General features: G+C 38.5%; 1 protein-coding gene across 1 annotated transcript; it reads right to left on the bottom strand.

The window, feature by feature from the left end:
- Positions 1 to 1,055: 1,055 nt before the first annotated feature.
- On the bottom strand, positions 1,056 to 19,823 carry PNLIP (pancreatic lipase). Its single transcript, XM_022569518.3, has 12 exons — positions 19,678 to 19,823; positions 18,297 to 18,451; positions 17,571 to 17,693; positions 15,507 to 15,641; positions 13,126 to 13,237; positions 11,756 to 11,875; positions 11,520 to 11,639; positions 10,885 to 11,003; positions 8,618 to 8,747; positions 7,406 to 7,514; positions 6,113 to 6,277; positions 1,056 to 1,331 (listed from the first exon to the last, which is right to left on the bottom strand). Exons 1-12 carry the CDS (start codon positions 19,721 to 19,723, stop codon positions 1,268 to 1,270), a joined length of 1,398 nt encoding a protein of 465 aa, XP_022425226.2. The 5' UTR covers positions 19,724 to 19,823; the 3' UTR covers positions 1,056 to 1,267.
- Between the last annotated feature and the right edge of the window lie 3,184 nt (positions 19,824 to 23,007).

Genomic DNA, 23,007 nt, shown 5'->3' with positions numbered 1-23,007 from the left:
CCCTTGGCCCCCTACACTCCTTTGGGAGGATTAACCCCCTTTTCTTTCCCTTTACTTACTTTATATAGCCTTTCTCCATCCTACCCCTGCTCTCAACGTCTCTCCCCAAATCAAATGCCAACACTTCTTTCCTCCCAGGATAGTAACTCGTACTTCCTGACACTGTTTCATAACTGTTTCCTTGTGCAGCTCCCTCATCAGACTACAATCTCCTGGAGGGTGAGAAATGTATTTTATTTATTTTACACCCTTCGTGCCAACAGCAGTGTCTGGAATATAGTAATGGGGGCTCCATAAATGTTTGTTGAATTAAGTAATGTATTTAATTCAGTTCCAATGAGGAAATGACCAAGCTGGTGTCATTTCCAGAGAAATCCAAAAAGGAACAAGGTGGGCCACTGTGGTGTCTGCTCAGATCCCTTCAGGAAAACCTGCTGCAGGACCAGAGATGACTGGCGGTCCAGCTGCCGCCCCTTGGGTCCGCAGGGCACTCACACAGAGGCCACACTGCTGCCAGCTGCCTCAACCCATGGCTGAGCACGGCATGGGTACGAGAGCCTGTCTACTCCTGCCTGAAGTAGGATTCCTGCCAAGGGTCACCTTCCCCTGGGGACTCCCCATCGACCTGGCTAAGACTTTCTCAGACATTTGCTGAGAGCTGGGGCTCTTCCCACCCAATCTTTCCTTCCTTTCCCCTCTCATGGGTGTTAGACCTGCACTGAGGTCTGAAGTTCCTCCTGCCTACTCCTGCTCTCTCCTCTTTCATCCATCACAGACATTTCCCTGGTGTCTGATTCTCAGAGGGCCCAACTGACACAGACACAGAAATAGACATGGCCAAGGATTTGAAAGAGAAAAGTTCAGATTAGAACTGGAGACTCCCTATGTGTCAATCCTCCTGAGATGTCGATTAAAGACGATGGAAAAAGTGGCAAAGGCGGGTACTTATCATGTGTGCCCACCACCATCAAGAGGGTCACTTTGGACCTGGAAGCCTGCCTTAAGTGATCAGAATGACATCAGTAATAGTAATGGGCATGACGTCAGTATCAAGTAAACAATATTCCCAAGTTCAAATGCCAGGTAACATGTAGCAAAATTCAACAGTCATTTGTGGTTTTTCAGACCAGCTCCAAATATTGGAACTTAATCACATTATCCAAACATTTCATTGGAAATAATGGACATGATGGCAAAGAAAGGAATGTAGTGCTTCACCACTAGATTTTATTAGCAGTAAGATTCAGTGTTCACATGTCAGCAGCTCCTAACACGGGGTGAGGGTAAGCAGAGCATCTTCCCTCACAGTTTCTTGGCTACAGAAGTTGAACCTGGGGAGAGAAAACAAAAAGTCAGCTCTTCCTGACACACAGTTGGTGTGTTGAGTTTGATGACAGCCACTTCCTTCCCCTCAGTCTGAGTGAGTGGCACACCCTGTGCCCAAAACTAGACACTGGCCGAGTGAATACCTCTTGGGTATAAAGGACTGCATTTTCCTTTCTAATTTTATCCCATGGCTATGCAATAGCAGAAAGAAGAGGTATCATTGGACACTCCAAAGGACATGGAGGGCCCATCTGTCACATCCCCAAAGCACCTACTAAACATGGTACACTGTCAGTGAATGCACCTGAGGAAGAGTAGGGTCAGCGGCATGACAAGAAATCAGCCAGAGTAAAGATCCCGAGGTCCTGGTGTTACACTGGCTAGGCATTCTTATTTTAATTCAGTATTGAATTGAAATGACTAATTTACTCATTAAGACTGAGCAATACTTAGGAGGCTTTGGAGCTAATTTTCTTTAATAAGATACAGAAGCATATATAAAGTGCCTGGCACATAAAAAATGCTCAGAAAATGCTCTTTTCTCTTCATCTTCATTTTCTTCTCTGTAATCTAATGGCTAGCCGATGTGCAAATAGCAAATTAAAGGTTAGGGGCAGGACAGGAACAAAGATGGAGACGTAGAGAATGGACTTGAGGACATGGGGAGGGGGAAGGGTAAGCTGGGACAAAGAGAGAGTAGCATGGACATATATACACTACCAAACGTAAAATAGATAGCTAGTGGGAAGCAGCTGCATGGCACAGGGAGATCAGCTCGGTGCTTTGTGTCCCCCTAGACGGGTGGGATAGGGAGGGTGGGAGGGAGATGCAAGAGGGAGAGGATATGGGGATATATGTATACGTATAGCTGATTCACTTTGTTACGCAGCAGAAACTAACACAACAAGGTAAAGCAATTATACTCCAATAAAGATGTTAAAATAAATAAATATTTTAAAAAAGAAAAATATTGGACAAGATGAAACTCAGTGCAAATTAGTGAAGGACTTGACTAAAAGCTCCCTCTCATCTGATGGCAATTCATAAGTTAATGTTATTCTTCATTTTTCCCATTAGAATATAATAAATTAAGATATACCATCAGAAAAAAACTAATATTGAAAAGGGTCACAAGAAATGAAGGGCACACAGTATATATAAATAAAGGTGATCTGAATTTCTATTGTGGTAGTTAAGGATTTACTGAAGTCAGATTTCCTGCACATGAATTCTGGCATTGAGCTTTCATTGAATTTCATAACAGTACTTATTTCCCATCACCACAATCAAGAGAGTAAACATATCCATTATTCCAAAATTTTCCTCCTATCCTTTGTAATCTCTCCTTCCCAGCCCTTTCCATCTTCCCTTCCCCCAGGCAACCACTGGCCTACTGTCGTTATAGACTACTTTGAATTGTGTAAAATTTTATATGAATGGAATCAAAGGTGTATGCACTCTTGTTTAGCTTCTTTCATTCAGTATAATTTTGTTCAGTATAATTATTTTGAGATTCGTCTATGTTGCTGCATGTATCACTAGTTTGTTCCTTTTCACTGCTGAGTAATATTACATTGTACAGAAGACCACAATTTGTTTATCCATTCCCTTGTTGGTGGACTTTGGTTTATTTCCAGATTTTGACTATTGCAATAAAAGGTACTATGAATATTTATGTACAAATCTTTGTATAAATAAATGCTTTCTTTTCTCTTGGGTAAACACATAAAAGAGAAATGGCTGAATTGTAGGTAGGTGTATGTTTGGCCTTTTAGGAAACTATTAAAGAGTTTTCCAAAGTGGTTGCATCATTTTACATTCCCATCAACAGTATATGAGAATTCAAGATTCTTCACATCCTCACCAGTGCTTGATATTGTCAATCTTTTAAATGTTAGCCATTTAAATAAGTTTATGTTGGTATCTCATTGTGGTTTTAATTTGCATTTCCCTAATAATTAATAGAATATCATTTTCTGTTCTTTCGCTTTTAATCTTTTTGTGTCTTTATATTTAAAGTACATTTCGTGTAGGTAGCATACGGTTGTGTATTGAGTTTTTAAAATCCAGTTGAACAATCTCTGCCTTCTAATTGTCGTATTTTAATTTAATACATTTATTGATACAGTTATTATCTTGCAGTTTGTTCCCTATGCTGTTTTTCCCCCTTTTTATGCCTTAAAAAATTCCATTTAATCTCCTTTTTTTGGCTTATTAGCTATAGTTCTTTGTTTTACTATTTTAGTGGTTGCTTTAGAATTTATACCATATATTTTTAACATCACATTTTACCTTCAAGTGATAATATTTTAATTTACATATGGTATAAGAACATGATAAGAGTGTGTTTCCATTTCTCCCTCCTACCTAATGCCTGATGGCATTGTTCTCATATATTTTACTTATACACGTTATAACGGCCCCTCCCCCAAATATTGCCATTACTTTTTAAACTGTCAATTATTTTTAAAGACTTAAATAACCATATTTAAAAATCTCATACGTTTCCCAATGTAGTTACTGTCTCCTATGCTCTTAATGCCTTTCTGTAGATTCTTTTACAACCAGTATAACTTTCCTTTCTCTGAAGACGTTCCTTTAACATTTCTCATGATGTTGACGGGTTGGTGATGAATTCTTTCAGCTTTGATATGTCTGAAGAGTCTTTATTTCATCTTTTTCTTTGAAAGATACTTTTGTGGATATAGAATTCTAGGTTAACGGTTTTTTCCTTTCAGTACTTTAAAGATGTTGTTCCACTGTTTTCTCACTTGCATTGTCTTTGATGTGGAATCTGCCTGTAATTGTTATCTTTATTCCTCTGTAGGTAATGTGTGTTTTTTCTCTGGCTGCTTTTAAGTTTTCCTCTTTATAACTGGTTTCGAGCAGTTTGATTTTCATGAGTGTTGGCATAGTTTTCTTCATGTTTTTTGTGGTATCACTTGGATCTATACGTTTACAGTTTTCACTATGTTTGAAATTTTTGAAGCCATTATTTCTTCAAATATATATTTCTCTCCTTCCTCTTTCAGAGTCTTCAATGAGAACTATATTAGACTTCTTGTTATTTCACAGATCACTGATATTCTTTTCATCAAAAAATTTTTTTCTCTCTGTGTTTCATTTTGAATACTTTCTATTACCTCTTCAACTCCACTAATCTTTTCTCTCACAATGTCTAATCTGCTCTTTCATTTCAGATATTGTAGTTCTCATCTCTAGAAACTCAACTTGGGCCTTTTTTCTATATATAGGCCATACCTCTACTGACCTTTTTAAACCAATGGAATACAGGTTTACTAACTGTTTGAATCTATGTCTGCTATTCTAACAGTTGTGCTGGCTCTGGTTTGGTTTCAATTGATTGATTTTCTCATTATAGGTTGTGTTTTCCTGCTTCTTTATATACATGGCAAACTTTCATTTAATGTCATATATTGTGGATTTTAGCCTGTTAACTGCTGGATAATTTTGTATTCCTATAAATTTTCTTGAGCTCTGTTCTGGGGTGCAGTTATTTGATCCTTTCAGGTCTTCCTAATTCTAGGCTAATTTTTTTTCCCGCTACTGAGGGGAAGACCTTCTTAAATACTCTACCCAACATTTCCTGAATTATGAGCTTTTCTGGTCTGGTTGGAGGAAACAAGTACTGTTCCCAGCCCTGCAAGAGTACTGGGTACTATTCTCTCTAATCCTTTCAGGTGGATCCTTCACAGACCTTGGCTAGTTTCTTCATCTATATGTGCTGATCGCTGATCAGTCCTCTGCTGAATGTTTAAGGAAATTGTCCAGCTCCCTGAGATTTCCTCTCTGTAGCTCTCTCCTCTCTGGTCCTCTGTCCCGTGAAATCTAGTTGCCTTGGATTTTTTGGATTCTTAGTTCTGTTTCTTCAACTCAGGTAGTTTACTGGGTTCTGCCTGAATTTTTCCTCTTTGTGTGACATCCTGGCGACTCTTTCAAGGCAGTAAGCCGGGACAATTTGAAGACTCTACCTTATTTCTTATCTCTCGGAGATCACTTTCCTTTGTTGCCTAATGTTCAGAGTCTTGAAAACTGTGGTTTGACATATTTTGTCTGAGTTTTTGTTTGTTTCAGTTGGGAAGGTAAATCTGGGCTCTTGTTACTCCATCTTTGCCAGAAGCAGAAGTCTCCACACTGGACTTACATGAGGACTGAACGATATGACGGCAGAAGCAGCATAGCGCCGTGCCTCAGAATTTGGCTTTATACTCAAAACACTTGGGCTGATATTGGTATTGTTATGATTATCATCATCACCACCTCATTGCTTCTGGTAGTTCACTATGGTAAATATCCGTTGGTGCACACACACTTTAGTCTTGATTAGAACCAAGGGTTGACCTTTGTCTTCACTAAAAGGACTAATGACACAGGAGAATCTATTTGTATTCCTTGATAAGTGCTTTCTCGGTAATTTAAGTGGCAATTTGGTGAACCCAGGAAGCCTGGGGAAGATACACATATTAAGCACACACATAGCACAAGGCACAGCTGCTAAATGAACTCTTTCTTTTCACCTTAGGATTGTGAAGCCAGATTCTCATTCTAACACTTGTATCCGATCGTACAACAGTCATCTACAAATCTATCAAAGTTGTTTTCCTAAAGATGTACACTTTCTTCTAAAGAAACAAAAGGTATTAGGAAGCAGTGGTGACTGAGATATAGGAGAACCACTGTAGGTGACTTAAAGTTGTCTTTCAGTGGGAGTAGAATTATAAACGTGACACAATGATTCAAATCTCTTTGGATTTTTATTACTTACACTTTTCCATCATTGCGTTCCACACTGATCTTGGACGCTCCCACTCTGGGTAGAGTTGGGTTGATCACGTTATTGTACCAAATAAATTTAACCTTCTGCACATCTCCGACTTCCACATCTGAGTCAAACTCATTGGAATGAGTACTGTCTGGTTGGAGAATGCCCCTTGGGAATGAAGAAGTTAATAAAAACATACATGAATATACATAAACATACATATAAATATACACATATATGTTTCTAAAACCAGTTAACAATGTATCTCTAGTAAGATGATTGATAGTACATTTGTGAATCTAATGGTTAAATAAGTGTAGACATGTATGCCAACTCAGTGGTAGTTCATTTGCCATCAATATCTCATATTACTTTGAAGTCATCCTTATTTTCATAAAAACTTCAAACGTTATAGTCACAATCCTCCCACAATTTAATAAATGATGACATCATTATATCATCCTTTTCCAGTTGTTTTGTGGGTAGAATAATTATTTAGTGATTATAAATCATGCATCAAAATAAACATTTGTGGTTTTCTCAGGAAATAGCAGAGAAAAAATTTAGAAACAGAGTTCTAAAATGTATTAAGGTACAAGGGTGAAATAGTCTCTTCCTTTTAATGACACATGGCAGTACTGTACTTCTGAAGGGTTTCAGAACAAGTCTCCCCAGAATGTGCCACTTTGGCAGGTGGACTATTTTGAGCTGAAGGAAATCGAGACCCAGCAGACTCAAGGATAACTTTTACCTCTCCCTTAACTGCCTAAAAGAATTTAGATAGAAGGCCTGGTTCAGGAAGGGAACTATCACCTGAGATAGCTGCAAGGAATATGGGTTAGGTGTGCTAGGCTGGCGGGGAGCTCAGCTGGGCCTGGAGATGAAATTCCTCTCCGTGTCCTGTTGTCTCTGCCTGTCATGGCAAACCTTTGTGCACCAAACCTTTGTTCTTCCCATCTTACTGTGGATTGTCTTTCTCCCCTTTGAAGTCCCAGACCCCTGTCCCTTCTCCTTAGCTCAGAATGACATATAAGCCTCAATTGTCTCACTGCCTGTGGGTCTCATATTCTTCTGGGACCCCCATATGTACATAATTAAATTAGTTTTTTCCCCTGTTAATCTGTCCTATGTTAATTTGATTACCAGACCAGCCAAAGAGCCAAGAAAGGTAAAGGGAAAAAACCTTTCCTTCCCTATATTCCCATATAGTAATGAATAAACTCTTATGTCCATGACACACATTGTATGTGTGAAGTATTCCAACATTGAAGGAGCTTAGAGTAGTAGTTTACTCACTTGAAAATTTCATACTGCTTAGAGTTTCCTCTGTCTCCAAACAAAGAAACTAGTATGTGTCCTCTAACCTTCTTTCCAGACAGTGTGACAGCCGCCTTATACCTCCAACCTGCAAGGGGGAAATATTTGCAAACTATCAGCTTTTAGGAAAATTATTCTGGAAACAGGCTAACTTGGATTCCACTACTGCTGAATTCTGAATAATTTTTGTATGGTTTTGGTAGTTCTTCTAATCAAATAGTGATGGATATTCCTTTAACTAAATGTTCAGAGGGCAGACATTGGGGGAGGGGAGGAACACAGACCCTTTCCAAAGTCAAAAGATTTCAAGCCAAGGGACTAAGTTATATATTTTGTTTTCAATTTTTTTAACCTAACAATTTATTCTTGAACATTATAAGAACTTTATGTTAAAAGATAATGGAAAAATAATAGTGTGGTATTTTCATCAGTTTATTTCATTTTTATAGATCACAAAATTTTAGAGTACTGTCATCTTTTTGTCTAAATAATCTATATTTATCTTTAACATTCTATAATTCAACTTTTCGTCACCATTGGAATTGTATTAATTTATGGTAACCATTTTATGGTACTAGTCAATAGTGAACTACAATTTTTTGCCATTTAGAGCTAGCCTGGGCCAAACTGGGAAGGGGATAAAATTTAGCTTTAGTTTTTACAATGCAGCTAATAACCCTATTGACTCCCATCCAAATAGTTTTCCTCCTCTATTACCCAGAAAAGAAACCCAGGGTCTGTCCCCAAGTCTCACCATTCCTGCATTCTCTGATTCCCATCACACATGGAGTCTACAATCCTAATATCTCTTGAATCTGTCACCTCCTTTCCACTCCCACAACCTCTGCCATCTCTCTCCTGGGTTGCTTTTCTGCTTGTAAAAACCTCAGAATTTTGCACAGTGAAACTTTTAATAGAGTATGAAGAGGCTGGAGCAGAAGAAGCCTGCTGAATTCGGTACCAGAATCAACTGTGAAGAAATTTATTTTTGCATCATTGATAATTCAGGCCCTAAACTCTGTTCTGCCACCCAAATTAGCATGTTCACACTGAGCATGGCATTGATGTGTTTTTCCATTTTGGGGAGGAGTGTTTAAAACTTTTGTACGGAAAAGCAATTTCACACATTTCCACTGGACGTGATAAGATACATAGTATTGAGAATTTAAGACAAATAAAATAGGGACTTACGGGCAAAATTGCTGGCATCACCGGTGTTTAGATAAAATGTCTGGCCCACTTCTTTGGTTTTCCCAGGAAATCTATCAGCATAATGACCCATCTGCGGGCAGCCTTCACTTGGACAGGGGAAGCACTTGTTCTAAGGAGAATAAACAAATGATGAATGAGGAGGCTCTTTTTTAAAAAGTGTACCATCTTATTCCACGTGTTGTTGAATTTTCAAATATTTTAAAGCCAATCGTCTTCTGACAGTAAAAGAAGACTTTAACAGTATCTCAACAAAGGTTAAAAATGTCTCATTATTTACAATGATGTCAGCAATTTCACTATTAAATAACATGACACTAACATAAATATTATAAAAATTAACTAAGAGAATTTATTTATTTATTTACATTTTAATCCTTTCTCTTTTGCCTCTCTAAGTTGTTCTGGTTGCCCCAAGACACCCATCTGCCTTTAGGTGGTTAGAATTTATTTTAGAAAAATTGCAAAAGAAAGAGCAGGAGGTGATAATCAGCTTCTGGTTCACAAAACAGGACTCACTGGGAGGACAATAAACTTAAAAGTCAAGCTTTTCTCAATTTTCTCTAGCTCCCACTTAGCATATCAAGTCTGGAAGATTCAGATCTCAGAATTCTCCCAGTGTGAAGGGAAGATGCTCTAGTTGGTCAGTCAGGCTTAGCCATGAGGTCTGGAGAAGATGGATATCATATAGGAAAATGTCCTTTTTTCGTGGGCCAAGAAACTGCGAGGAGAAGAGAAGGAGGGGGATGAACAGAGGCTGAGGCAGACGGACATAAAAAATCCTGCTATGAAAGGGCAAGGCTGCCCCACAGTAGAGGAAAGTGGTGAACTCCTGAATCAGTGGACCAGATGGGGAATGGGCTGAATCTCAGGGTCCGCATTCAGCAAAAGCTAAGGGAAACTGAGCCAGCCAGGAAGAAATGGCCAAAGCTCTCTGAGAGCATTGCCCAAGCCAGTAGCTTGGACATGCCCAGACATCACCTGCAGATGACAGCTATGAGCCCGTCAAGAAGGCGGACCCCGAAGCCTCCTCTCTGCGCTCCACACACACACTGACCACCACCACCATGATCACCTTGCCCAATACCAGCTTGGAGAGAGGTGGTCCAAAGGCTGAGAAATCTGCAAAACTGAGAATTGTTTTCCTATAAAAGTGTGTGAGCATCACTTAAAAGGACTGTTTATATTATTGAATCAGATTAAATTTTAACTGGATGAAACCTAAAGCTTCTGTGTTTGTTTGTTTTCCCCATTACCTAGAAAATAGGGATTTGGGAAGAAAATAAAAATAAAGTTAGACCAAAGAAGAGGGGGCATTCTCGTTGCATATGCAAGCTACATTGTGAATAAAATATGCACCCAGCCCCTCTCCCCTACACATAATAGCTAACATTTGTTGAACGCTAATTATTATATTTTAGGTTCTGGGCTAAGCAATTAAAACATGTTATCTTATTAAATCCTCCCACCAAATCTATGGAATCTACCATTTTATTTACATTTTGAAATGAAGGAAGTGCCTTAGAGAAGTTAAGTATTTTGCCCCGAATCATTCAACTATTTAATGGTAGAACTAGGAATCAGATCCTGTCTCTTCATTGCTAAAGTATATCTACTTGATAATTATAATTTCACCTAGCACGTTACCTGAAAATTTACATATTAAATAACATAGGGTATACATTTTTATTTGAAAAAAAATTGTTGTGAAAGGAAAAGCAATAGTAAAAAAAACCCAGGCAATTGATATGTCATATTCAAGATCAGATTTAAGGATCCCAACTTAGATATTTAGAGAATACCAAAAAAAAGATGGACACTCTAAAAAAAATCTTGGCAATTATGAGACTGCACAGAAATGTCCACATGCCCATAATCATATACCTTTATAAGGTTAACATTTAAAACAAGTTGTTCATGTTCATCAGCATCCTGCAACCATAGATCAGATTTCCATAGACAATTTTTGCACTTAGAATTATTTCCAAACCAAGTGTGAACATTTAGCTGACACATACAGAAGTGGTAGAGAGCAAGGTAGATTTGGGATATTTCAGTTTACAAGCGCATTTCTCCAAAGTTCTCCAATGCTTTATCACTATTAAAATAAATATGTATTATTGAAAGTATAAATCATGTGGCAGTCATATAGTAACATTCACTGAACGCATGTCACGTATAGTGAACCACACTGGTCATGAGAAGCGATGGTCACAAAATTCTTTAGGTGCAAGATAGAATCTACTTACTGCACTGAAAACACTGTAAGAGGCACAAGGAAATCCAGCAAAGCCATCAGGGCTGAGGATGCTATCAGCATAATACTTGTAGCTTCTTAAGTGATTACAGGCCGCAAAGTTGCGAGTTCCTTTAAAATCACACATGATTACACATCAGTGACAGATTTTATTTTTCCAAGTTAATGTCATGGTCAGAATACAGTTGTTGAATAGATTTTTCTAATTAGTGTGAACTCATGGTAGTCACAGAACAAAATCATTTATGAAGGGTAGTTATGATTTGAGATGCAATCAGAATTTAATATAATCTGTTTAAGATTATAATAGTAATGCCATAGCTAAATGAAATGGAAAAATAACTCTAGGAGGAAAAGATTGGTCTGTAAGGGATAGGTATGACTGAGTAGTGAATTCCCTGAATTAGATCCTTGAAAAGTTGACTACAAATACACTCTCTTTCCTATAGTCTTCTCATGTCCACCTCCGCCAGTGAAAACCTGTATCTTGGGGATACAACTAAAAGTTCTTTGTTATAGAAAATGTGAGACCTGTACAATACCAAAATATTTAGCAAGTTTATCAAAAGGAAACACAGATTCACACCCCCTCCCAAGAAAATCTCTTCATATACATAATCGTTGTACCTTCCCAGATCCCATCTATGTCAACAATTTGAGAGAGAGCATTCTTCTTACATCCGGGCATTTCCTTTCCTCCATTTGGAAAGAAATCTAGGTGGCCCACAACTTGGCTCATTCCAAAACCTGAGGAATTTTAAAATATGGGAAAGTTGATGTTAATGTAAAGACTCAAAACACTCTAAAACACTCTTATGTATAGACTCAAAAAACACTCCAGGGGGACAAATTGAGGAACTCACCCAGGTTGGGGATTATGGGGGCAGCGTCTGTGTGAATTACATCCACAAATTGGGCATCGCTGGGGTCCAATCGGACTAATTCAGGTGTGCCCTCAAAGCACGGTTCTGCTGGATCCAACCCTAAAATAGATAGGATGAGTCATGTCAGTGTCTATCAGTGGACATGCATGTTCACCTTTCTCTTTAGAGACATGAGTGCAGCTTTGCTGGTAATCATGAGTAATGCGTGCAATGAAATAAGCTGGTTCTTCCCTATCTTACCAATTTCTAAGGGAAATCTGTGTCTAATTTACTATTTGCATTAAAGTGAATTTTCCTCAAACCATGGAACTTGGCCCTACTTACGGTTGCTTAGTCATTGGGACAATCCCTGTCAATAGCACAGCTACAACAGAGGAGCCAGACTCTGCGAAACACTGGACTCTTAAGAGATTTTCAAGCTAAAAGAGTTCCACCTATACTCTAAACTACTGTGAGGGCAAGGGTCTCGGCTTTCACAGTCCCTGCGACCACAGCTTGGCAAGGGCCTGACTGAGCAGGCTCTCATAAGCATTTATGGACTATGAGAAAGAATGTTCTCTCCAGCAAGTTAAAGAGATATCCCAGACACCCCCACCAATGCAAATGTAACCAACTTATCCAAAGTATCAAACAAGAGAATCAGGGGGTCGGAGACAGGGGATTTGGGAAGAACGTAAAGAAGGGAAGATGCAAGAATAAAGTAATCATTTCCTGAAATAGTCACTTCTCAGATCCAGGATAGCAAAGTCTTTCTTATAAAGTTACAAGGTTGTTGTAGGACCTGGGTATCCAACATATGACTCCATTGGCTAAAGGCAACCAGTCTGAGATTTGTAAAATCATATTTTTTATCTAATTAGCAGCATGTAGCCCAGGCAGCCCAGGGCACCCAGGCTATCTGTCCCCACCACTCCCGGGTCGTGGTTCATGAGGACTGGGCTCATTATCAATTGCTATGAAGCAGAATATAAGTAATGATACATTTTTGAGCTCTTTGGGTTTAATTCTATTTGCTTCTATTATTTATGCCATTTCTTCTATTCACCAAACTCATCCTTTGTGAATACCCGACAAAGAGAAAATAGATATGAATAAGACTTCCAGATGGTCTTAATTCACATTTTAGTCACATGCAGTATTTATATGTTAAACAGGGCTCTGTAGACTAAAGATTGGTATTAATAACAAATTCATAAGGTCTCAGAACACACCGATTTCTCTGATCATGTGATCTAATTCGGAAAATGTGAAAACTTGTCTCCTCAGGTAAAAGCAGGTCTGTGCCAAATTTCTGTCCTTTCAGACCCCGTATAGGCTTCATTTAGTCCAACTTTGCAGCTTTGACCAACCTGTGATTCGTCCAATGGTCCCATTTGTCCTCCTTCCTGACTCCCCAGCAGCGTGGGCACCTAGACTGTGGCCAATGACATGGACCCTGGAAGGTGAGTATCCAAATGACGACTGTTGGAAAGAAAGCTTCTTCAGAATGTTTTCAAACTAGCAAAATTCACGATGGGCAGAAAAAAGAACGCTCTGAAAACTCAATTTTTAAGAAGGGAAGCTTCTCCTTTAAAGCAGTCAATTTTCATGGATTTTTCTTTTCATTTATCATGAGAAATGGCGATGGTGTAATGTTTAAACTGGTGGAAGTAGTGTTCTCTTTTATTCTTCTACTACGTAGAGGGGACTCTTGATGGATATTAAGACTTGTTACTCAGAGGTGGTGAAGCAAGTATTTGGATTAGAAAGTAATGATTATTCTTCAATAAATGGTGTTGTGAAAACTTGACAGCTACATGCAAAAGAATAAAACTGGACCACTTTCTTACACCATATACAAAAATAAACTCAAAATGGATTCAAGACTTAAATGTAAGACCCGAAACCATAAAACTCCAGGAAGAAGCATCGACAGTATATTCTTTGACATCCATCTTAGCCATATTTTTTGGATCTGTCTCCTCACGCAAAGGAAACAAAAGCAAAAATAAACAAATGGAACTACCTCAAACCAAAAAGCTTTCGCACAGTGAGGGAAACCATCAGCAAAACAAAAAGGCAACCTACTAAACGGGAGAAGGTATTTGCAAATTATATATTTGGTAAGAGGTTAATATTCAGAGTGGACAAGGAACTCACGTAACTCAATATAAAAAAACATAATCTGATTTAAAAAATGAGGAGAGAACCTGAATAGACATTTTTCCAAGTCAGACATACAGATGGCCAACAGACATATGAAAAGATGCTCAACATCACTAATCACCAAGGAAGCGCAAATCAAAACCACGATGAGGTACCACCTCCCACTTGTCAGAATGGCCATCATCAAAAAGACAACAGATAATAAGCATTGGCGAGGATGTGGAGAAAAGTGAACCCTCATGTACTGTTGGTAAGAATGTGACTTGGTAGAGCTACTGTGGAAAACAGTATGGAGGTTCTTCAAAAAATTAGAAATAGAACTTCCATATGGTCCAGCAATTCCACTACTGGTTATTTTTCTGAAGAAAATGAAAACATGAATTCCAAAGGATATATGCACCCTTATGTTTATTGCAGAATTGTTTACAATAGCCAAGTAATGGAAAAAACCTAAGTGTCTGTCAATAGATGAGTAGATAAAGAAGATGTGGTACAGACATACCATGTTTTATTATGCTTTGCTTTACTGTGCTTCACAGATATTATGTTTTTTGCACACTGAAGGTTTGTGGCAACCCTGCATTGAGCAAGTCTATCGGCACCATTTTTCCAACAGTATTTGTCCACTTTGGGTCTCTGTGTTACATTTTGGTAATTCTCACAATATTTTAAACTTTTTCATTATTATAATATTTCTCATGGTGATCAGTGACTTTTTTTTTTTTTTTTTTTTGGGGGGGGTGTATGTGGCCTCTCACTGTTGTGGCCTCTCCTGTTGCAGAGCACAGGCTCCGGACGCTTAGGCTCAGCGGCCATGGCTCACGGGCCCAGCCGCTCCACGACATGTGGGATCTTCACGAACCCATGTCCCCTGCATTGGCAGGCAGACTCTCAACCACTGCGCCACCAGGGAAGCCCAGTGACCTTTGATATTACTGTTGTAATTGTTTTGGGGCATCACAAACTGCACTCAAGTAAGATGGTGAACTTGATCAATAACTGATCTGCCGCTCCACCAACCAGACATTGCAATATATATTTTGGCACCTGAAACTAATAGAATATTGTGTGTCAACTATACTTCAATTTAAAAAAAAAAAGAAAAAGAAAAAAATTAAAAAAGAATAAAAGAAAAGAATAATGAGAGCAATTACTTAAGCACTTTCAGGTTTAAGATTTTCTAAGTTTTTAGTTACCAGCTCAGGTTAGCTTGTTATCATTGTGCTTCTCTTAAAAAGATAAAAACAAACAAACAACAAAACCTCTACTTTAATCTTCAGGTTGACATTATCATATCAACTCGGCTTAATAACTGGTAAAATTAAAAGAACTAATGATGGAATTCAGTAGAAACAATCTACCTGGTTGCTTGAATAATAGCACTTAAAAATCAGTTTATTCACCTTAATAGGCATATTGATGAAGCCCAAATCTAGATTTTTTTTGCATTTTTCTTTTTAATCAAGGAGAACGCCAACTCTAAGTAGGAAAATACTTTACCAATTATCATACATACAGCAATTTTTCTGGAAGAGAATCCAGAGAGCAATGTGCATGGGCTTTTGTATAACCCAGAGGTAGTTACCTCAAGAACGTCAATGAAATACGCCACTTCTGCTCCCACAATCCGGATGTTCTGTGAGGCTTGTGTGTATCCAGTTCGTGAGCCACTTCTCCAGTCCACACAGATGCAGTTCACACTTTCCACTTTAAACAGGTTCTGATGGAAGAGACACAATAAATAAGTAAATAATTCAACATCTTTCCTAGTTACTAATTAACATTCTTGAAGACCAGGATAAATTCCCTCCTTGACCTACACAATATCATGCTCGCTTTTTAACCCCAAACCAATAAACAAAACTTTTAATCTGTTATGGTTATGGAATCCTTTTTAAAGCTTAACATTGGCTCCAAACTAGAGATTTGGCCATAATGGGAACTGGATTCTTGGGATTTCTACAGCAACAGATGCATAGACATTTGCTGCAGGGAAAAGGGTATAAAATATGGTACAATGGGTTATCTCATTAGAGCATCATAAACATCACAAGACATTGTCCCTTACTAGATTGCACCTCAGGGCATTGCCTGTCTTGTTCACTTCTGTATCCTCAGTGCCTGGAAAAGTTCCTGGCACATAGTAGGCACTCAGTAAATATCTACTAAATAATAGAATAAATGAAAGACTATGTTAGGACCCTTTAAATATAGGTATTGAAGGCAATTGAAGGCAAATGAATAAGCTTCTCCATGATGGAAATACTAATCAAAATTTTTGTGCGAACACGTTTTATTGTACATGACTGAAGTTATTTCACATAAAAATATAAACTTTCAGATATCTGCTGGCAGCCTTTTTGGATGGGGGTCAATGATAGTTTCATGAATGCTAGATCTGGCAGGAATTTTATTTATTTGAGTATTTATTTATGCATATCCCCACCTGTTTTCCAAGAAGAATTTGAGAATGCAGCAATATTAGAAACCATCTCCAATTGTTTCATTTTACAGATAGAAAAATCCAAAGAGGGGAAACGATTTGCTAGTGTCCTGGTTAGCTAAAGATAGAATCAGAACTTGAATCTACTGCATTTAACCTTCTAACTTAATGTACTCATTCCTCCATTATAATGCCCAAAGCCAAGTCAAATGCAAGAAAAACACATCTGCTTTCGGATCTCAGAAATAAATTGTATACGCATATCTGAAAATCTACATACCTTTTGAGCTGAGAATCATATTTCTTTTTTCTTCACTGTAGTATAGAAATCTATTACTACCCTCCCTTCTACCCCAGCCCAATAATCATCATCTATAAATTATTTTCGAAGACAAGTTGTGGTTTTACTGATTATTTTTAAACTTGTGTAGTTAATTAGCCCCTTCATTTTAACTGTCTTCAAGATCAGTCGAAACTCTCTGGAGTTAACTCAGATCAGCCTTTGGCTTGAGTCACAGGCAGGCCTGAAATAAGACCTCTAAAGAAATGATTGCATCTTTGCGCCACAGCTGGCCACAAAATCTTGATGAAGAAATGAATCAATGACAATGTTCCTTAAGCACTAGCAGTTACTGGAAAATTTATTCTGTTTGATTTTCTGTCTTTTAATTCTTCATTATCACAGGGCACATAGCCAAAGGCAAATTTAAGAAAATAGGATCACTAGTGCTGAAACAACAGAAGCCAGAAATGAAAATCTACACAGTTTTCTTAGCTATTGCTACCATAGGAGATAAAAGAGTAGCAAGGGAAAATAATTAGTTTGGGCAAAATGAGTTATCTTAGTTCTTCACACAGAAATCAAAGCCTATTGAAGAGACTAAAAGCTATTGAAAATGCAACAAATGTTGCATCAGTATGGCAACATCTGTTGCTAAAATTTAGAAATATCTCTGTATTAGTTATTAAATAATCGCTACCCAGAGCCACCAAATGCCTGCCAGCCTTGCTGCTCTGACTGTCCCAGGTCCCCTCCACCCCGTGTCACCTCCTGGACCTCCTCTGGGAACCCCAGGCCCAGTGGGGTCAGAGGATCCTCCAGCCTCATGGTGGCAGGCATCTGTCCTGCCTGGGTAGGGCCTTGCCTTCTCTGTTGTTAATTATCACTCTGGAAACAAACTTCCCTTAAGAGATTTACAGTCTCACCTTGCAAATGTTGTGCAGCCAGCTTTCTTCTCCCTTGTCTATGAATCCATGAATAATAAAGACAGTTTTTCTATTTGTTTTGAAATTGGAGTCTGTGATAGTAGATGGATCTGCAACGAGTTTCTATTTGGGGGAGAAAAATGTTTAATGTCAAGTTTCTGAAAATATCAAATAGAACTGTTACGAGGAGGGAAGTGGCAGATGGGAGAAGACTCCTGGGACTTGGGATCCTTGTGAGTAAGGATTCTCTCATTACAACCAAGCTATTCGCAATCATCACCAAGTCGATACTTTCCAGATGTCATGACATTTTTGCATTTGCTCTACTTGGGGTAATATGTCTGCTATAATATTGGTGGTAGGGTCTTGTCTCCACCCAAAGGAAGGCTATGTACGTGTCTGTGCGTGTTTTATAGATACAAAGTATGTTGGGAGGTTATACATAATACTTAGAGATTATATATATGTAATATCCATATTTAGAATATTGTATTAAATGGTACCATAGAGGTAGAATAAAAATAATATCAAGTAATGGATACTTTAAACAAATTATCAAACAAACCTTTTATAAACAAGTTATATAAAATAATATGGTCACTGGGCTAACAGTCTACAGAGGTGCAAATTCCACTGTCTGATTTGTTCTCTTTAGAAGACAAAATTCAGTATCCTTATTACATAAAACAGATGAAACTTAGTTCTGAAAACCATGAGTGTTCTTACTTGAAAGTTGTCTGGGTTCTCGTTAGTGTATAGGAGGAAACGAGTGTTGACATCTTTTGGAGACCAGGGCAAGATTTTGAGGGGTCTTTCTACAATTCCTGCCCAAGGGGAATCATCACTGAAGCAACCAAGTCTTTCATAGCAGACTTCTTTTCCTGCAATCACCCAGAAGTGTTAGTTTCACCAGGATGTTCGTTTTGATGGTCACTCTGACAATACATGAGTTAAACTACCTTTTGTGGCATATTTTCTTCCTCCACATCTTCAAACACCTTCCTTTATACACACTCACAAAACAGCTTCAACAGAAAACATCCCAGCTAAAGACAGGCTGCTGCTTCTCATTTCCACTATGTAGGACCACCTCACTCCCCTTCTGTCTCTGTCCAGTCCCATGCTAGGACTCATTTGAGCCTCTCAACTCAGATGTCTTCTCTGGGCCCTTGGTGCCCAAGAAGGGAGCAGTCTGGTGTCCCCAGGTCTTGGTAGTAGGGGGTGAGGCGCTTACCTCCTCGTAAACATTGGGCTTTGGGTTGAGAGCTTAAGTTTCGTGCAAATGCCAAAACTTTACGTCTGTCCCTGGGTGAGTATTTAGGTCTCTGACCTATATCTGAGGGGCATCCTGGATTCTTGTGATGAAGAAGCTGCTCACAAATAATCAAACAGAAAGCCCATGGCTTGACACAACTCTGTGCTTGAACGTTAACCCATAAAAGAACAACACAAAGGAAGGGTTCTCCAGGGGGATAAAGTCTCCATTAATAGTGGGAGCAGGAATAGGAGTAGTAGTCGTCGTGGGCGCTGCATTCTCGATATGTGCCACGTGCCGGGCAAGATGATCTACGTGACTTATCACACCTAAGCCTCACAGTTACCCTACAACAGGGGTGGCATTATATGCCCAGTTCACAGATGAAGACAGTGAAGCACAGAGAGGTTAAGAATTTTACTCAGGGAAATACAGTTGTGGCTGATGGAACCAGGGTTCAAAGCTTACGCTTGACTCCGAGCTAGGGTTGCTAAATTTAGCAAATGAAAATACAAGTTAAGTTTGAGTTTCAGATAAACAATAAATTTTTTATTATAACAATAACAATAAATTTAAATTTTCTTAACTTTAAATTTTATTTATTATAATGATAAATTTTATCATTTATATAACTATGTCACATATTCTTCGTTTTACCTGAAATTCAACTTTAACTGGGCGTCTTAGCTTTTATCTGGCAGCCCTACTCCCAGTGCTGCGCTCCTAATCATGGATCTGTCCCCCTTGCTCTACTTCTCATCCTCATAGTAGCTGGAATTCAGGTGTTGTAGCCCTTCTTCCAAGTATTGAGCAGCAAGTCTCTTCCAGCATGACATAAATATTTTTTCTTACCTACTACTGCTCCCAGCAACAGTGAAAGTGTCCAGATTAGCAGCATCTAAATAAAATTTTAAAATATAATTAAGTCTGGCTAAGTAAGTTCTTAAAAGATTGGGATAATTCAAGTTCAGTTAGACCTCTGAGGGAAAATGGGTAAATTCGACTAAATTAGACCTGGTAAACATGTTCCAGACTCACCATGGCCGTTCTGTCAAGTTCTGCCCACAAGATAGCACCTAGAGGTCCTTTTATAGGCAAACCTTATCTTTTTGAGCAGTTCCATGGAAAAGTGGCATGAATAAAGAGGAGGTTCCAAGGATGTATTTCTAATTTTAACCATAAATAAACCAAGATTGATAGAGTAGGTAAAATTTTCCACAGTACTTTTGGAAAGATGAGAAAAGGGTAGATAAGCACAGTTCTCTTTCAATGTGATTATACAATGCTTAGAATCACCATAATTTCATTGTAGTGAAGGTTCTAGCCTGCCCGTTTTTTAGTTTACAGTTCTCTGTGCAGGTCTGTGGGTATGGGTGAAACTAAATTGTTTTCATAGATTTGATAGCAGCAGTCTTGACCACAAATACTAAAAGCTTACCAGCTCATGCAGTTTTTGTACAACCTTGCCTTACCTTCCAAAACAGTGAAATAGAGGCATTTCTACAAGAGAGTTCATTTCTTTTAGGAAAGCTGTTGACAGTTTATTTTGATAGTCCATAGGACTAGTTTATTTCTCAACAATAACATGGAGGAAAGAATAAATGAACTGATGAAAGGAACTGGGGGTACTTCTAAGAACATAGAGGTGAAATCAGTGACCCCATCACCAAATGAAATTGTGCATAAGAGAAAAACAAAATTCAACTTGGAAAAAAATGGTCTGGGAAATAAAATATGGAAGAGAAGTATTTGATAGAAAAGAACTGGTATGTTTTCAGTTGGTGATCGCATTGCTTAAAATTAATTTTAAAAAGACTGGGATAGGCTACTATATTTAAGAGACTGGAGCATTTGGCCTGACAGCATCACAGCTATAGGTCGAATCGTATGAAATTGTCACGTTTGTAGGTCAAAAATGGTCAAAGGATTCAGTTCCCTGACAAAGTTTACAGGTACAGAAAAAAAGCAAGAAAATTATTTGTGTATGAAGAAAATTCAGGAATGTTGGGCAAGGGAAATGTTAAAATCAGGACAGAAGTTGCAAGGAAGGAATCCCATGGATGGGAGCAGTGGCAAAGTCCCACTGAATCCTTCATGTCTCAGCATTTAATCCTATCCTTAGGGACTCTTCTCCAGCGCTGATTGGGTTGGTTTCCCTCTCTCCTCTAGAAACACCTCCCTTCAGAACTAGCCTCATTTGACACCCATCACAATCAGTTGTGGATCATAAACTCTGAGAAAGCTGGAATTCTCCAGGCCTTGTCTTACGTCAGCATCTAGACATGTTGGCATGCAGCAGGCCCTGAACACATCCCCCATGAATGAAGGAACAAACAAATGAGGAAATGAATATAAAAAGCAATATAGTTTGAATAATTTCTATAGGAACAACCGCCTACACAATCTCACAGTAAAGAACTGTGATTTTTAACTGAAAACAAGCAAAGTAAACAAACCAAAAAAAAAAAAAAAAAGGAGCCAATGTTCACTCTGGAGTTGACTATAAAATAAAATACCTTCTGTGTGAATTACCAACTAATTCACACAAGATTTCTAAGTTGGCATTTTAGATAGTACAAAATTTAATCCATAGTTAAGGAGACCTTTGTTCAACATAGGTTGTAGAATTAGGACCAAAAGTCACTAAGTTCTGAAACAGAGACTAGAGTTCATGGAGAATTTTTTTTTTTAAAAAACTAAAATAAGTTCAAATTTTATAGTGTTTTGGGAAGAGTCAATTTCCCAAACTGTTATAAAAGCTAAGAAAGGAATTGTATGTAATCAACAGTCTATCATGTCAATTCTGGATGAATGACTTCCCCTAAACTCAATCTTGCTGAACCCTTTAGTTCGGTTGTAAAATTTTATGAACTATATTGTTCCATTCACATCACTAACATGCTATCTATGTCTGTTTATAGTGTGTATAGGAGAGATTGCTGGCCTCTTCCTACAGGGAATAGAACTAAACTCTGTTACCCAACCTGTCTTGCAGTATGATGTGCCACATGATCAACTGGCCAATGAGATGTGAGTGCACACATGCACATCAGTTCTAGTCTTGTTCATAAAAAACCCACACGTGATCTGCCGTATGCCTTCCTTTCTGTGGCTTGATGCAGACAAGAACAGTGACTTTGAAGGCCATGTGTTGAAGCTGGTGGAACCACAAGCTGGAAGGAGCCTGGGTTCCCTGCTTAGATGAAAGCCACCCATCAATCACTAACACCCATTTTGAACTTTACCTAAGCAAGAAATAAATTCCTATTATGTTAAGTCACTGATATTTCAGGGTTACATCAACTAGCATTACCTCAACCAACAAAGATTATTTTATTGTGCAATGACTTCTCCTACTTCCAAGAACAGTTCAGGTACCAAACACTGAATCCTGGGTTGCAAATTTTACCATGAGATTTGGATGCAAACATTAATACTTTGCCAGGTTACTTTCCAATTCTTGGCTTAAAAAATCCCCTTTCCTGCCACTTCCCAAATTATAAAAAGCAGTTGCCCAATTCTTCACTCTATTTTTGTAGAATTTTAATTTTACTGGGTATTTTTCAGTTCAGACCCTGATAGTGACCATTGTTTCACAAGGAACCTGAGGCCATATGATACTTCAAGGCTTGGTGAGAATTCACCCAGTGTTGCCTGGGCCCCCAGATGCAACTTACTTGTAGATAGAGCAGTTCAGTGTGCTGGGTACCTAGGAAACTCTCAGGCACCACAGGCAGGTGGATTGGAGCTACCACCAAAATTCTGCTCTCCACTAGCTTTTGTTACTCCTCACATCTCAGGATTGTGGGCTAGAGGGTGGGCCCTGTGAAGGCTGATAGAGCCACGGCAGTCCTTCTCCAGCTATTGCATGGCATTGAAAGTGGGCTTTCATTGAAAAATAATTCTATGTCTCCTGGATTCAGCAGAGCCCTACATAACACTGATTCAGTTTTGACTCTGAAACCTTGGACGTTTAAAAATAAAAAGATAAACTTAGATGTTTCTAATCCAGTAGCCATGTTTGCAGAGGAGTTAAATATTGACATATGTTTAGGCTCTGATTCTGGCAGCCTTGTGATAACAAACTCCAGGTGAGAGAAAGAAAGACCCTGGGACACCTGTGCAGACAGATAACTGACATGTTAGCCAAACGGGGTCTCATTTACTTAACCTTCACAGAGC

This window comes from Delphinapterus leucas, chromosome 16 (assembly GCF_059928025.1).
Source record: "Delphinapterus leucas isolate spDelLeu-1000000601 "Yukka" chromosome 16, BTC_Dleu_Yukka2, whole genome shotgun sequence".
Lineage (NCBI taxonomy): Eukaryota > Metazoa > Chordata > Mammalia > Artiodactyla > Monodontidae > Delphinapterus > Delphinapterus leucas.
This window is presented reverse-complemented; position numbering and strand designations above follow the sequence as displayed.